The sequence below is a fragment of the Salvelinus alpinus genome, chromosome 8 (assembly GCF_045679555.1).
Source record: "Salvelinus alpinus chromosome 8, SLU_Salpinus.1, whole genome shotgun sequence".
In the NCBI taxonomy this organism is placed as follows: domain Eukaryota; kingdom Metazoa; phylum Chordata; class Actinopteri; order Salmoniformes; family Salmonidae; genus Salvelinus; species Salvelinus alpinus.
The window spans coordinates 72,890,421-72,907,622 of NC_092093.1; the positions used below are offsets into that span (position 1 = coordinate 72,890,421).

General features: G+C 41.9%; 1 protein-coding gene across 3 annotated transcripts in view; it reads right to left on the reverse strand.

Annotated features, from left to right (window-relative positions):
- Window positions 1–17,202, reverse strand: part of LOC139583666 (retinal-specific phospholipid-transporting ATPase ABCA4-like) — a 96,007-nt gene that overhangs the window by 71,017 nt on the left and 7,788 nt on the right. For all 3 annotated transcript variants that reach the window (XM_071414993.1, XM_071414992.1, XM_071414991.1), the window contains exons 8-11: window positions 14,589–14,678; window positions 12,445–12,697; window positions 11,824–11,963; window positions 7,534–7,650 (exon numbers count right to left, since the gene is read on the reverse strand). In XM_071414993.1, coding sequence (XP_071271094.1) covers window positions 7,534–7,650; window positions 11,824–11,963; window positions 12,445–12,697; window positions 14,589–14,678 — 600 coding nt within the window. The remainder of the gene's footprint in view (window positions 1–7,533; window positions 7,651–11,823; window positions 11,964–12,444; window positions 12,698–14,588; window positions 14,679–17,202) is intronic.

Sequence of the window (17,202 nt, forward strand, 5' to 3'; positions counted from 1 at the left end):
TGAATTGACCGTGTTGGTGTTTATAGAGTGTATGGGACTGTAACCTCAGTTAGTTTGAATTGACCGTGTTGGTGTTTATAGAGTGTATGGGACTGTAACCTCAGTTAGTTTGAATTGACCATGTTGGTGTTTATAGAGTGTATGGGACTGTAACCTCAGTTAGATTGAATTGACCATGTTGGTGTTTATAGAGTGAATGGGACTGTAACCTCAGTTAGATTGAATTGACCATGTTGGTGTTTATAGAGTGTATGGGACTGTAACCTCAGTTAGTTTGAATTGACCATGTTGGTGTTTATAGAGTGAATGGGACTGTAACCTCAGTTAGTTTGAATTGACCATGTTGGTGTTTATAGAGTGTATGGGACTGTAACCTCAGTTAGTTTGAATTGACCGTGTTGGTGTTTATAGAGTGTATGGGACTGTAACCTCAGTTAGTTTGAATTGACCATGTTGGTGTTTATAGAGTGTATGGGACTGTAACCTCAGTTAGTTTGAATTGACCGTGTTGGTATTTATAGAGTGTATGGGACTGTAACCTCAGTTAGTTTGAATTGTCCATGTTGGTGTTTATAGAGTGTATGGGACTGTAACCTCAGTTAGTTTGAATTGACCGTGTTGGTGTTTATAGAGTGTATGGGACTGTAACCTCAGTTAGTTTGAATTGTCCATGTTGGTGTTTATAGAGTGAATGGGACTGTAACCTCAGTTAGTTTGAATTGACCGTGTTGGTGTTTATAGAGTGAATGGGACTGTAACCTCAGTTAGTTTGAATTGTCCATGTTGGTGTTTATAGAGTGTATGGGACTGTAACCTCAGTTAGTTTGAATTGACCATGTTGGTGTTTATAGAGTGTATGGGACTGTAACCTCAGTTAGATTGAATTGACCATGTTGGTGTTTATAGAGTGAATGGGACTGTAACCTCAGTTAGTTTGAATTGACCATGTTGGTATTTATAGAGTGTATGGGACTGTAACCTCAGTTAGTTTGAATTGACCATGTTGGTGTTTATAGAGTGTATGGGACTGTAACCTCAGTTAGTTTGAATTGACCATGTTGGTGTTTATAGAGTGAATGGGACTGTAACCTCAGTTAGTTTGAATTGACCATGTTGGTGTTTATAGAGTGTATGGGACTGTAACCTCAGTTAGTTTGAATTGACCATGTTGGTGTTTATAGAGTGTATGGGACTGTAACCTCAGTTAGATTGAATTGACCATGTTGGTGTTTATAGAGTGAATGGGACTGTAACCTCAGTTAGATTGAATTGACCATGTTGGTGTTTATAGAGTGTATGGGACTGTAACCTCAGTTAGTTTGAATTGACCATGTTGGTGTTTATAGAGTGTATGGGACTGTAACCTCAGTTAGTTTGAATTGACCGTGTTGGTGTTTATAGAGTGAATGGGACTGTAACCTCAGTTAGTTTGAATTGACCGTGTTGGTGTTTATAGAGTGTATGGGACTGTAACCTCAGTTAGTTTGAATTGACCATGTTGGTGTTTATAGAGTGTATGGGACTGTAACCTCAGTTAGTTTGAATTGACCATGTTGGTGTTTATAGAGTGTATGGGACTGTAACCTCAGTTAGTTTGAATTGACCATGTTGGTGTTTATAGAGTGTATGGGACTATAACCTCAGTTAGTTTGAATTGACCATGTTGGTGTTTATAGAGTGTATGGGACTGTAACCTCAGTTAGATTGAATTGACCGTGTTGGTGTTTATAGAGTGTATGGGACTGTAACCTCAGTTAGTTTGAATTGACCATGTTGGTGTTTATAGAGTGAATGGGACTGTAACCTCAGTTAGTTTGAATTGACCGTGTTGGTGTTTATAGAGTGTATGGGACTGTAACCTCAGTTAGTTTGAATTGACCGTGTTGGTGTTTATAGAGTGTATGGGACTGTAACCTCAGTTAGTTTGAATTGACCATGTTGGTGTTTATAGAGTGTATGGGACTGTAACCTCAGTTAGATTGAATTGACCATGTTGGTGTTTATAGAGTGAATGGGACTGTAACCTCAGTTAGATTGAATTGACCATGTTGGTGTTTATAGAGTGTATGGGACTGTAACCTCAGTTAGTTTGAATTGACCATGTTGGTGTTTATAGAGTGAATGGGACTGTAACCTCAGTTAGTTTGAATTGACCATGTTGGTGTTTATAGAGTGTATGGGACTGTAACCTCAGTTAGTTTGAATTGACCGTGTTGGTGTTTATAGAGTGTATGGGACTGTAACCTCAGTTAGTTTGAATTGACCATGTTGGTGTTTATAGAGTGTATGGGACTGTAACCTCAGTTAGTTTGAATTGACCGTGTTGGTATTTATAGAGTGTATGGGACTGTAACCTCAGTTAGTTTGAATTGTCCATGTTGGTGTTTATAGAGTGTATGGGACTGTAACCTCAGTTAGTTTGAATTGACCGTGTTGGTGTTTATAGAGTGTATGGGACTGTAACCTCAGTTAGTTTGAATTGTCCATGTTGGTGTTTATAGAGTGAATGGGACTGTAACCTCAGTTAGTTTGAATTGACCGTGTTGGTGTTTATAGAGTGAATGGGACTGTAACCTCAGTTAGTTTGAATTGTCCATGTTGGTGTTTATAGAGTGTATGGGACTGTAACCTCAGTTAGTTTGAATTGACCATGTTGGTGTTTATAGAGTGTATGGGACTGTAACCTCAGTTAGATTGAATTGACCATGTTGGTGTTTATAGAGTGAATGGGACTGTAACCTCAGTTAGTTTGAATTGACCATGTTGGTATTTATAGAGTGTATGGGACTGTAACCTCAGTTAGTTTGAATTGACCATGTTGGTGTTTATAGAGTGTATGGGACTGTAACCTCAGTTAGTTTGAATTGACCATGTTGGTGTTTATAGAGTGAATGGGACTGTAACCTCAGTTAGTTTGAATTGACCATGTTGGTGTTTATAGAGTGTATGGGACTGTAACCTCAGTTAGTTTGAATTGACCATGTTGGTGTTTATAGAGTGTATGGGACTGTAACCTCAGTTAGATTGAATTGACCATGTTGGTGTTTAAAGAGTGTATGGGACTGTAACCTCAGTTCGTTTGAATTGACCGTGTTGGTGTTTATAGAGTGTATGGGACTGTAACCTCAGTTCGTTTGAATTGACCGTGTTGGTGTTTATAGAGTGTATGGGACTGTAACCTCAGTTAGTTTGAATTGACCATGTTGGTGTTTATAGAGTGTATGGGACTGTAACCTCAGTTAGTTTGAATTGACCATGTTGGTGTTTATAGAGTGAATGGGACTGTAACCTCAGTTAGTTTGAATTGACCATGTTGGTGTTTATAGAGTGTATGGGACTGTAACCTCAGTTAGTTTGAATTGACCATGTTGGTGTTTATAGAGTGTATGGGACTGTAACCTCAGTTAGATTGAATTGACCATGTTGGTGTTTAAAGAGTGTATGGGACTGTAACCTCAGTTCGTTTGAATTGACCGTGTTGGTGTTTATAGAGTGTATGGGACTGTAACCTCAGTTCGTTTGAATTGACCGTGTTGGTGTTTATAGAGTGTATGGGACTGTAACCTCAGTTAGTTTGAATTGACCATGTTGGTGTTTATAGAGTGTATGGGACTGTAACCTCAGTTAGTTTGAATTGACCATGTTGGTATTTATAGAGGGTATGGGACTGTAACCTCAGTTAGATTGAATTGACCATGTTGGTGTTTATAGAGTGAATGGGACTGTAACCTCAGTTAGATTGAATTGACCATGTTGGTGTTTATAGAGTGAATGGGACTGTAACCTCAGTTAGATTGAATTGACCATGTTGGTATTTATAGAGTGTATGGGACTGTAACCTCATTTAGATTGAATTGACCATGTTGGTATTTATAGAGTGTATGGGACTGTAACCTCAGTTAGATTGAATTGACCATGTTGGTGTTTATAGAGTGAATGGGACTGTAACCTCAGTTAGATTGAATTGACCATGTTGGTGTTTATAGAGTGAATGGGACTGTAACCTCAGTTAGTTTGAATTGACCGTGTTGGTGTTTATAGAGTGTATGGGACTGTAACCTCAGTTAGTTTGAATTGACCGTGTTGGTGATTATAGAATGAATGGGACTGTAACCTCAGTTAGTTTGAATTGACCGTGTTGGTGTTTATAGAGTGTATGGGACTGTAACCTCAGTTAGTTTGAATTGACCGTGTTGGTGTTTATAGAGTGAATGGGACTGTAACCTCAGTTAGTTTGAATTGACCGTGTTGGTGTTTATAGAGTGTATGGGACTGTAACCTCAGTTAGTTTGAATTGACCATGTTGGTGTTTATAGAGTGTATGGGACTGTAACCTCAGTTAGTTTGAATTGACCATGTTGGTGTTTATAGAGTGTATGGGACTGTAACCTCAGTTAGTTTGAATTGACCATGTTGGTGTTTATAGAGTGTATGGGACTATAACCTCAGTTAGTTTGAATTGACCATGTTGGTGTTTATAGAGTGTATGGGACTGTAACCTCAGTTAGATTGAATTGACCGTGTTGGTGTTTATAGAGTGTATGGGACTGTAACCTCAGTTAGTTTGAATTGACCATGTTGGTGTTTATAGAGTGAATGGGACTGTAACCTCAGTTAGTTTGAATTGACCGTGTTGGTGTTTATAGAGTGTATGGGACTGTAACCTCAGTTAGTTTGAATTGACCGTGTTGGTGTTTATAGAGTGTATGGGACTGTAACCTCAGTTAGTTTGAATTGACCATGTTGGTGTTTATAGAGTGTATGGGACTGTAACCTCAGTTAGATTGAATTGACCATGTTGGTGTTTATAGAGTGAATGGGACTGTAACCTCAGTTAGATTGAATTGACCATGTTGGTGTTTATAGAGTGTATGGGACTGTAACCTCAGTTAGTTTGAATTGACCATGTTGGTGTTTATAGAGTGAATGGGACTGTAACCTCAGTTAGTTTGAATTGACCATGTTGGTGTTTATAGAGTGTATGGGACTGTAACCTCAGTTAGTTTGAATTGACCGTGTTGGTGTTTATAGAGTGTATGGGACTGTAACCTCAGTTAGTTTGAATTGACCATGTTGGTGTTTATAGAGTGTATGGGACTGTAACCTCAGTTAGTTTGAATTGACCGTGTTGGTATTTATAGAGTGTATGGGACTGTAACCTCAGTTAGTTTGAATTGTCCATGTTGGTGTTTATAGAGTGTATGGGACTGTAACCTCAGTTAGTTTGAATTGACCGTGTTGGTGTTTATAGAGTGTATGGGACTGTAACCTCAGTTAGTTTGAATTGTCCATGTTGGTGTTTATAGAGTGAATGGGACTGTAACCTCAGTTAGTTTGAATTGACCGTGTTGGTGTTTATAGAGTGAATGGGACTGTAACCTCAGTTAGTTTGAATTGTCCATGTTGGTGTTTATAGAGTGTATGGGACTGTAACCTCAGTTAGTTTGAATTGACCATGTTGGTGTTTATAGAGTGTATGGGACTGTAACCTCAGTTAGATTGAATTGACCATGTTGGTGTTTATAGAGTGAATGGGACTGTAACCTCAGTTAGTTTGAATTGACCATGTTGGTATTTATAGAGTGTATGGGACTGTAACCTCAGTTAGTTTGAATTGACCATGTTGGTGTTTATAGAGTGTATGGGACTGTAACCTCAGTTAGTTTGAATTGACCATGTTGGTGTTTATAGAGTGAATGGGACTGTAACCTCAGTTAGTTTGAATTGACCATGTTGGTGTTTATAGAGTGTATGGGACTGTAACCTCAGTTAGTTTGAATTGACCATGTTGGTGTTTATAGAGTGTATGGGACTGTAACCTCAGTTAGATTGAATTGACCATGTTGGTGTTTATAGAGTGAATGGGACTGTAACCTCAGTTAGATTGAATTGACCATGTTGGTGTTTATAGAGTGTATGGGACTGTAACCTCAGTTAGTTTGAATTGACCATGTTGGTGTTTATAGAGTGTATGGGACTGTAACCTCAGTTAGTTTGAATTGACCATGTTGGTGTTTATAGAGTGTATGGGACTGTAACCTCAGTTAGTTTGAATTGACCGTGTTGGTGTTTATAGAGTGTATGGGACTGTAACCTCAGTTAGTTTGAATTGACCATGTTGGTGTTTATAGAGTGTATGGGACTGTAACCTCAGTTAGTTTGAATTGTCCATGTTGGTGTTTATAGAGTGAATGGGACTGTAACCTCAGTTAGTTTGAATTGACCGTGTTGGTGTTTATAGAGTGAATGGGACTGTAACCTCAGTTAGTTTGAATTGTCCATGTTGGTGTTTATAGAGTGTATGGGACTGTAACCTCAGTTAGTTTGAATTGACCATGTTGGTGTTTATAGAGTGAATGGGACTGTAACCTCAGTTAGATTGAATTGACCATGTTGGTATTTATAGAGTGTATGGGACTGTAACCTCAGTTAGTTTGAATTGACCATGTTGGTGTTTATAGAGTGTATGGGACTGTAACCTCAGTTAGTTTGAATTGACCATGTTGGTGTTTATAGAGTGTATGGGACTGTAACCTCAGTTAGTTTGAATTGACCGTGTTGGTGTTTATAGAGTGTATGGGACTGTAACCTCAGTTAGTTTGAATTGACCTTGTTGGTGTTTATAGAGTGTATGGGACTGTAACCTCAGTTAGTTTGAATTGACCATGTTGGTGTTTATAGAGTGAATGGGACTGTAACCTCAGTTAGTTTGAATTGACCGTGTTGGTGTTTATAGAGTGTATGGGACTGTAACCTCAGTTAGTTTGAATTGACCGTGTTGGTGTTTATAGAGTGTATGGGACTGTAACCTCAGTTCGTTTGAATTGACCATGTTGGTGTTTATAGAGTGAATGGGACTGTAACCTCAGTTAGATTGAATTGACCATGTTGGTGTTTATAGAGTGTATGGGACTGTAACCTCAGTTAGTTTGAATTGACCGTGTTGGTGTTTATAGAGTGTATGGGACTGTAACCTCAGTTAGTTTGAATTGACCGTGTTGGTGTTTATAGAGTGTATGGGACTGTAACCTCAGTTAGTTTGAATTGACCATGTTGGTGTTTATAGAGTGTATGGGACTGTAACCTCAGTTCGTTTGAATTGACCATGTTGGTGTTTATAGAGTGTATGGGACTGTAACCTCAGTTAGTTTGAATTGACCATGTTGGTGTTTATAGAGTGTATGGGACTGTAACCTCAGTTAGTTTGAATTGACCATGTTGGTGTTTATAGAGTGTATGGGACTGTAACCTCAGTTAGATTGAATTGACCATGTTGGTGTTTATAGAGTGTATGGGACTGTAACCTCAGTTAGTTAGAATTGACCATGTTGGTGTTTATAGAGTGAATGGGACTGTAACCTCAGTTAGTTTGAATTGACCATGTTGGTGTTTATAGAGTGTATGGGACTGTAACCTCAGTTAGTTTGAATTGACCATGTTGGTGTTTATAGAGTGTATGGGACTGTAACCTCAGTTAGTTTGAATTGACCATGTTGGTGTTTATAGAGTGTATGGGACTGGAGCCTTCCTTACCCTGATCATGTTCATCTGAATGCTGTCCTGGAAGAAGGCCCAGACCTGAGGGCCCACCTCCTCCCATGCCCGACCCATGGTCCTCAGCCTCTCCAGCTCCTCAAATGTGGTGTTGGCCTAGAGGGGACACACACACACACACACACATATCAGCACACACACATACTCACGTACGCTCAGACAGCATGCATATATTTCTGTATGAACACCCACACATACACACATAGACACACACACTCACACACACTACACATGCACAAGAATACACACACACTGTTTCTAATTTCTAGTTGCATACCAATCACACATTATATTGCCTGTGAAAATAACCAAAGATATAGCTTATGATTTAGCATACTCTACAGTGTGTATAGCCTGTCCTACAATGTTCTGTGGTACACACATACCAAGGTAGGCTGAGTGTTTCATTTACATGAATGCGTGTGATAAAATCATGGAAAAGGGTGGAAAAGCAACACCCAATTAAACACCTTCCTCTTGTGTCTCAGATCTCTGCTGACAAAGGGACAATGAGGGACAATGAGGTTGGTGACAATTGGCCGAATGCATTCAGCTTGGCTACCGATTCACCCTGTTCCCACAGGATCCCACAGACAGAAGACTGAAGGATCAAACAACAAATTGAGACTGGATGGAGAATTCTGCAAAAATATCCTCAGTGTACAACGTAAAACACCAAATAATGCATGCAGAGCAGAATTAGGCTGATACCCGCTAATTATCAAAATCTAGAAAAGAGCTGTTAAATTCTACAACCACCTAAAAGGGGTGGCAGTTAGCTTAGTGGTTAGAGCGTTGGGCCAGTAACCAAAAGGTTGCTAGAGTGAATCCCCAAGCTGACAAGGTAAAAATCTGTCGTTCTGCCCCTGAACAAGGCAGTTAAGCCACTATTCCTAGGCCGTCATTGTAAATAAGAATTTGTTCTTAACTGACTTGCCTAGTTAAATAAAGGATAAATACAATTTGAAAAAAGGAAGCAATTCCCAATCCATCCATAACAAAGCCATCACCTACAGAGAGATTAACCTGGGGCTCTGTTCACAAACACAAACAGACCCCACACAGCCCCAGGACAGCAACACAATTAGACCCAACCAAATCATGAGAAAAGAAAAAGATAATTACTTGACACATTGGAAAGAATTAACAAAAAAACGGAGCAAACTAAAATTCTACTTGGCCCTAAACAGAGATTACAGAGTGGCAGAATACTATGTACAGACAAAGTGAGCATAGCCTTGCTATTGAGAAAGGCCGCTGTAGGGAGACATGGCTCTCAAGAGAAGGCAGGCTTCTTGAGCTGCACTTCCTAACCTCCTGCCAAAAGCATGACCATATTAGTGACACATATTTCCCTCAGAATACACAGATCCTCAAAGAATTTGAAAACAAACCCAATTTTGATAAACTCCCATATCTATTGGGTGTTATACAACAGGTGGGTTTAATCCTGAATGCTGATTGGTTAAAAGCGCATTCCAGCCGGTGTCTATTCCACAAATTACCACCGGCTAAATCTATGACGTTAAAATGCCTATTTACTCTGTTCCATCGATTTGGCAATCCACTGTCTCATCTGCCCAGGCAGGGAAGTTATAAACTTGATCTCCACCATAAAAAGCATCTAGACATTATCACATTTATTTTCGTCTAACATTCAGTTTTCAACAGCGGACATTTGTATAAACCTTACTGTCTGTCTCTCCGACATATTTAACATTATTTCAATGTTCAAATTCGATCTCCAACTGTTCCATATTAATGAACGTGTAGGGGATGGGAGTCGGGACGAGAGAGAGAGGCAGGCAGCCAGTCAAAATCATGAATCAGCTGGCATCATTTTCATGGATATATACAAAGAAATGCAAAACGAAACGAAGTGCAGATATTTTCCTTCTTTCCAGCTTCAGTTTGAAGTGTTTGTGTGTTAGCTGTGTTGTTGGCTAGCTCCTCTGAACAACAGTGTCCTAACGAGAAAACACATTTTCTATGCCAGGCGAAATCGTGCCTCATTAGCTCACTGTTATGGATGTATCCAAATAAATGTCACTAGAAAACAGTTTAAACAAATGCAGCTACTGTTATTCTGTCTGCACTGTTTGAAGTTAGCCGTAGTTGGCTAGCTGGCAAGCAAGGGATAAGAACGTTACCAGCCAGTATGGCGATGGAACATTTAGAACGAACGACTGGGTCGCGTCCATAGATACAGAACAAAAAGACTGAACGACTGGGTCACGTCTCTGGCAACCGAACCAAAAGAACGAGCGACCAGCCAGCTTGGGTAGCAACCCTAGATTTGTTTCGGGACTATATCTTGTGGAAGGATGAAATAGTATGAATAAATTAATCAAATAACATTTTTAATGAACATCTGTCAATCATTATTTGAATATTTTGGTAAGCCGTTGTATAGAAGTGATAATGCCTGAGAAGCCGGTGTTTGGAGGATATATCGACTTTGTCTCGGACCTAACAACACCTATGCCAATATATCCTCCAAACACCGGCTTCTCAGGCATTATCACTTAAAATTACCACAGTGTGCAATCACAGCAGCAAGATTTGTGACCTGTTTGCCACAAGAAAAGGGCAACCAGTGAAGAACAAACACCATTGTAAATACAACCCATATTTATGATTATGTATTTTCTTTTTTGTACTTCATGCATGACATTTATAACATGACATTTGAAATGTCTTTATTCTTTTGGAACTCATGTAATGTTTACTGTTAATTTTTGTTTATTTCACTTTTGTTTATTATCTACTTCACTTGCTTTGGCAATGTTAACATATGTTTCCCATGCCGATAAAGCCCTTAAATTGAAAGAGAGAGAGAAAGAGAGAGAGAGAGAGCGCGAGAGAGAGAGAGAGAGGGGGGGGATATATGATCACTAATTGCTCATAGCTTCACTATGTTTCCTAAAAGAAGTGACGCGCCGACCGGGAGACTTTTCACCATCACTCTAAAGCCCTTGTTATTTTGTTGTTTCTACAAAGTCATTTCCAAAGATTATTATTTATTTAATGTTACTAATGATTCATTACTAGTGAATCTAGTGAGAGAAAAACAACAACCTGTCCCTCATTTTAAGGTCAACCTATTCCTTTTTAAATATATATTTTTTAAAGAGACATTGAACATCTAATAGAAAAATCTCAGTGTAAAAGCAGGTGAGCTGGTTCAACTCTTTTTGGCCATTTTCTGGTGTTTTGTGGTGGAGAACTGAGCGGGTCGGGCATAACACATCAACCCTGTTACCCATAGAGGGTCAGGTTAGAAATGTTTTAATAAATATTTTTGTTGTGAAGCTTGTACTCAATTGCCCCTCCCTGTTGCACACAACACACTTCCATTCCCCCTGTCACAAGGGGCCGCATGGCTGGTTTAGTCGTCAAACCTGTTACGGTAAACACCGTTTTTATTTTGGGCACATAATAAGCACTTACTATAGACCTTTTCTTAACCTCTTGAGATGGGAAAAAGTGTTTTTTTATTAAGTTGAGCATGTCCTCTTTATGACAGAATTTTGAGGCGAAATAAAACGTTTTGCCCCCCCCCCCCCCCCCTACCACCACCAAGTTACACTACTCAAAAGGGGTCAGTTCAAGGAGGGGGTCATCAAGTCTGGAGGAGGAAGGGATGGAGAAATGAGGGAGAATGTTTTGGTATGTGCAGTAGACTGATGTCTTAACCCGTAGTTCCCTTCCCTTCCACGCAATTAACATCCAGATCTGAGGGAAATGGAAGACAAAGAGGGCACTAAAGGTCGGGGGAGAGGAAGCTGGTGTGTGTGTGTCAATGTGTGTGTGCGCGCGTGTGAGTGTGACCCTCACAATGTCAGGCTCTGCTTACATGACAAGAGGAGGAGAATACAAGGCAACAGAGTGTGTCACGGTTACTATGTGTAGTAGACGATACAGATGTGTGCTCCTATTGTGATACACCCAGCCGTGACTGCTAGGCCCTACAGGCTTCTTACAGACATGTCTATACAGCTACGCTCTACAGAGCGCCAAGCACTGATTCCCAAATTCCTAAATACTGCCGTGTGTTCAGAACAAAGACTACTGTTTAACAAGTCTGCCACCATCTATTGAACAATCTGCAATGGATGTTCATGTTTCTAACACTTCTGTCTGCTGATTAACTCACCTGGTTTCCCAAGTCTAAAATGATTCATTGACTAAATCCAGCAGACTCTGCTATAATATGGTGTGAATCATCCCTAGTCTACCACATGCATTCGCTGTATGTAGCTCCCATACGTTTCTGATGATCTTTCTGACGGCTGGGGAGTCGGGTGCGTAGAGGATCTTCCCCATCAGCATGGGCTTGACAGAGCTCCACATGATCCTGGTGATGGGATTGGACTCTAGCTCCTTCATCAGATCATTACAGAACGGAGCTGGGGAATAAGACAGTACAGAACGTTTGTAGAACCTTAGAGAGGATTGAGAGAACCTATAACACACTGTGATAGGGTTAAACTCCAACTCCTGCATCAGATCAGAACAGACTTTGGGATAAGACAGGAGAGAACGATAAAGACTCTCAGGTCAAGCAATACTCTTTTTTTGATCTCAAGAGACAAGTAAAGCAGACTAAACGATCTGTCCCATAATACCACTGAATTTTCGACTGAATTTATACGGAAAATACAATGCCTTTCCTGCTCCCAATCAGCTGCTATATTTGGCGTAGTCGGCAGAGGAGGGGAGCTGTTGGTTCCCAACCAGCCACATACTAAAAATAGCTACTGTATTAGTGACAGAATGCTGACCCACTGGCGGTGTGACTGTAGGTGTACTGTCTCTGCCTCTATCTGTCTCTTCACTAAAATGAAACTGGCTACTATCTTAGTGGCTCATTACTGTATTAGTACTCACTGGCGGTGTGGTCGTAGGTGTACTGTCCCTGTCCTCCCCGGGTGCTATCGTTGATCCCCATGAAGGCCTTGTAGTTGTTGTCCTCATACCAGTTGAAGGAGGCCACCCGAGAGAAGGCCCCCTCCATGTAGCCACACACCAGGCTGGACACAGCCCCCATCAGCTGGCTGAAAGATGGGGGCGAGCCCCCCTGGGACTGGAGCAGGGGGGACATCACCTCCACCAGTGCTTTGGAACTGCTCCTCTCTGACAACTGGGGGGTGAGGTAGGGGAGGGTGTTGTTATTTAGAAACTGTATGAAAATTATGACTCTGAATCAAGTATGACATGGCTATATAATGTGACCAAATAGAAGGATATGTGCAGCCATATTAGGTTCTTTAGGTTATCTGTCAACAAAGTGTTCCCTCTAAATGGATCACAACAAACTAAAGAGATTCCAAAGGGAGGAGGGGTGGGTTGTAGGGGGGGAGAAGGGATTGTCCAGTGTAGGTCCCTGAGGGCCCATTAGAACCAGGGGAGGTGTTGAGAGTGTGTACTACAGTGCTCCTGACAACCACTGTTAACAAACAGCCCCAGTAATGGGACAGCACCACAGTGTTTACATAGAAACCACAGTAATGGGACAGCACCACAGTGTTTACATAGAAACCACAGTAATGGGACAGCACCACAGTGTTTACATAGAAACCTCAGTTATGGGACAGCACCACAGTGTTTACATAGAAACCACAGTAATGGGACAGCACCACAGTGTTTACATAGAAACCACAGTAATGGGACAGCACCACAGTGTTTACATAGAAACCACAGTAATGGGACAGCACCACAGTGTTTACATAGAAACCACAGTAATGGGACAGCACCACAGTGTTTACATAGAAACCTCAGTAATGGGACAGCACCACAGTGTTTACATAGAAACCTCAGTAATGGGACAGCACCACAGTGTTTACATAGAAACCACAGTAATGGGACAGAACCACAGTGTTTACATAGAAACCTCAGTAATGGGACAGCACCACAGTGTTTACATAGAAACCACAGTAATGGGACAGAACCACAGTGTTTACATAGAAACCACATTAATGGAACAGAACCACAGTGTTTACATATAAACCACAGCAATTGGACAACACCACAATGCTTACATAGAAACCACAGCAATTGGACAGCACCACAGTGTTTACATAGAAACAACAGCAATGATACAGCACCACAATGTTTACATAGAAACCACAAAGAAAATGTCAGAGAAGATTGATTGAATTCCACTCCTTTGAAGATACATTGGAAGACACATACTGTAACTAACACCACTTCTAGACTGAACAGAAACAGAGAAAAGGAGTGTTTATGTTCTAGCCAACAGAGCAGTGGGATTTCTGAGGCAGAGTTTCCACTCAGCTGGCTGGCCTATCTACTGTACAGCTACAGTGTTCGGTTTATGGAACAAGACAAAAATGGAACTTGGAAAATGACCGACTGGCGTCACGTCTTTTGTCACCGGGCGGCAGACAAGAATCCAGACGGCCCCACCAACAGGATGTCACCTCTGCAGAATGTCTTCTTGCGCCCTCCCCCCGCCTCCCTCTCCCTGCAATCACCACTTCCCCTGGGGTCATCCACCTGACCCGTCAACCTTTGACATTTGTCTGAGGCCCTCACCTGTGCTATAACCCTCACTTACAGCTGTCCGGACAGATTACCTGTTGATTTATCTGTGTCTGCATCCCAAATGGCACCCTAATCCGTAAAAAGCTTTGTGATTCACGTCCGTAAATGATAAGCGCTCTACAAATGTAATTATTATTATTATTGCTTTTGACTATTGCCCATAGGACTCTGGTCAAAAGTAGGGGTTAGGGTGTCACTTGGGACACAGCCTGTGAATGGGGCTCCATGTTGAGACTAAAGGGTTATTAGGGCTGGATTTAGCCTTCCTCATACGCACTCATGATATCCCTGCTGTCTGTGTTTGCGTAAAGAACTGAGCAGGGAGGAAGCAGTGGTTTCCTGAGGGATAGAAATATAGTGGTGTGTGAACTTTGGGATGGATGATGGATCTAACGGTAGTAGGGTTGACCTCTGGTAGTTTTACAGGCGGCGGAGAGAATTGTGTGTGTGCGCGCGTGTGTGCCTACCTCTCGCAGCTTTTCGGAGGTGGCAGAGAGTACTCTGGCCCAGAAGTGTAGGTCGACACCGTTGGAGTGGTTATCCAACACCCGGGGAAGCTGGAAGGAGGAAAAGAGCTGTCAAAATGACTGTCACGTCCTTACCAACAGTGGCGATGCGTCATTCAGGGCAGGTGGATGATGCCTGTTTTGAGCCCTACCTGTAGCAAAAGAAAATACAATATTATTTTATACTTTTTTTGGTGCCTGTTTGGCATGTTATTTTGGCATTAATACGAGTCACATATCAGTTTGCAAACAATGTTAAATAAATAAATCATTGAGTTAATAAAGCAGGATACAAACATGGTCTCATTTCTGCTTTCTTGAGTAAGGCAGCTCCAAAATGCAGGTGTTTCAGCCTAGCTCAGTGCTTTCTGTGGTGGTGGGGCAGCCAGAGGAAAATACGGACCGTATGGAGTTGGCAGTGTTCTCTAGTTGCACCGTGATTGGCTCAGTGTTCTGTCACTCATGGGGACACTGCAAAATCTACGCGTAGAGCTGGAAAATTCAAGCCCCTTGGGTGCTGCCATAGACTTACATTAGAAGTTCCCATTCAAAAAGGCTCAAGGTCATTGGCCACATAAAATGACGTCAAATCACGTTATATCTACCGTAGCTTTGATTGGATTGGATCATGTCAACATCATACTTTCAAAATCTTAGTTACTGTAGCAAGCAGTCATGCTTATGCATCAAGTCAGCAATCTACTGGCAAATCCGTTTTAATCCTTGTCATATGAAGAGAAAAAACATTACACAAAAAGTTGGAAATCGCAAATTCAACAATGAGTGCTAAGGCGCCACTGTAGCCCTGGGTTCGATCTCAGGCTGTGTCACAGCCGGCTGTGACCGGGAGACCCATGAGGCGGCGCACAATTAGCCCAGCGTCGTCCGGTTTAGGGGAGGGTTTGGTCCAGTGTCGTCCGGGTTAGGGGAGGGTTTGGCCCAGCGTCGTCCGGGTTAGGGAAGGGTTTGGTCCAGCGTCGTCCGGGTTAGGGGAGGGTTTGGCCCAGCGTCGTCCGGGTTAGGGGAGGGTTTGGCCCAGCGTCGTCCGGGTTAGGGGAGGGTTTGGCCCAGCGTCGTCCGGGTTAGGGGAGGGTTTGGCTGGCCGGGAGGTCCTTGTCCCATCGTGCTCTAGCGACTCCTTGTGGTGGGCCGGGCATCAGCAAGTTGTCTTCTGTCGTCAGTTCGACAGTGTTTCCTCCGACACATTGGTGCGTCTGGCTTCCAGGTTAAGCGAGCAGTGTGTCAAGAAGCAGTGCGGCTTGGCTCTCGACCTTCGTCGAGTCCGTAAGGGAGTTGCAGCGATGGGACAAGATTGTAACCACCAATTGGATATCACGAAAAATGTCCAGAAAAGTTTGAATACATTGGGCATGCTGTCAACGCAGCATGACTGCTGCCTCATTCAAAACAACTGGAAACTCGGAACTGGGAAATCTCAGACTTCAGTGAGTTCAAGACAACTGGGCTCTTGGATAAAACTAGCTCTGACTGGGAAAATACAAAAAAATAATTTTGAACGGTCATCCAACTCGGAATTCCAAGTCAGGATTTCAGGCCTCTTTCTAGAAGCCACAAGAAGGACCGCCGCACCGCCTTCCTGATCAAGTGAGCACAGCACAATGTATTCTATGCTGCTGCATAAATTATGTAATATGCCAGGGAGATATGTATACTGTAGCTAAGAAAGCAATACTAAGTGTATGATGTGTAGTAAGCTGTTAGTAGTCCATGTGCCTCACCCTAATAATTTGGTCCCTGTCCTGCCTCATAACGTAGCCTACTGGTCTGACTTGGTCAATCAATCAAATGTATTTATGAAGCCCTTTTACATCAGCCGATGTCACAAAGTGCTGTACAGAAATCCAGCCTAAAACCCCATACAGCAAGCAATGCAGATGTAGAAGCATGGTGGTGCACATGTAGCATATAACCTGTTTAAGAGAAATCGAATTGCCTCTAATCCACTCGTCCTTCCCTTATGCCCACATAGGAACAGAGAATGCACCAAATCTGCTGAACAGTGCATTGTTGTCATCTTCTGTATCCTAAACTACAGTATGTCCAGTAACTGTTTCTTCCAGGGACTATTTCAGATGGGGAAACTTCTAAGTAGCTCACAACACAATGGGCTAGAGGTCAGGAAATCGTGAACGGTAGCGACGCACAACTCCAAAATAAGACGTCCTTCCTCTCTGACATTCCTCACTATCTCGTGAGATCTAATGGGCTTGTTTCAAAGAAGCGACACATACACACACACACACACACACACACACACACACACACACACACACACACACACACACACACACACACACACACACACACACACACACACACAGCCCTATTGGGGCCAACAGTGTGTGTGGACGTGACCATGGGACCATAAACACAGGTGATTATAGAAAAGCTCCCTTAGGTTTAGTCTGGAAGGGAGGCATGGCATCTATAATCTCATTATTGAAAGAGGTCAAGTCCCAAAACCTGATATACTCTGCTAAAACTGGTCTTGAGCAGTCTGTGGGCATTCAACTCACTGTATGTTGCCTCAATCTATCTCAACCATATAGCCAAT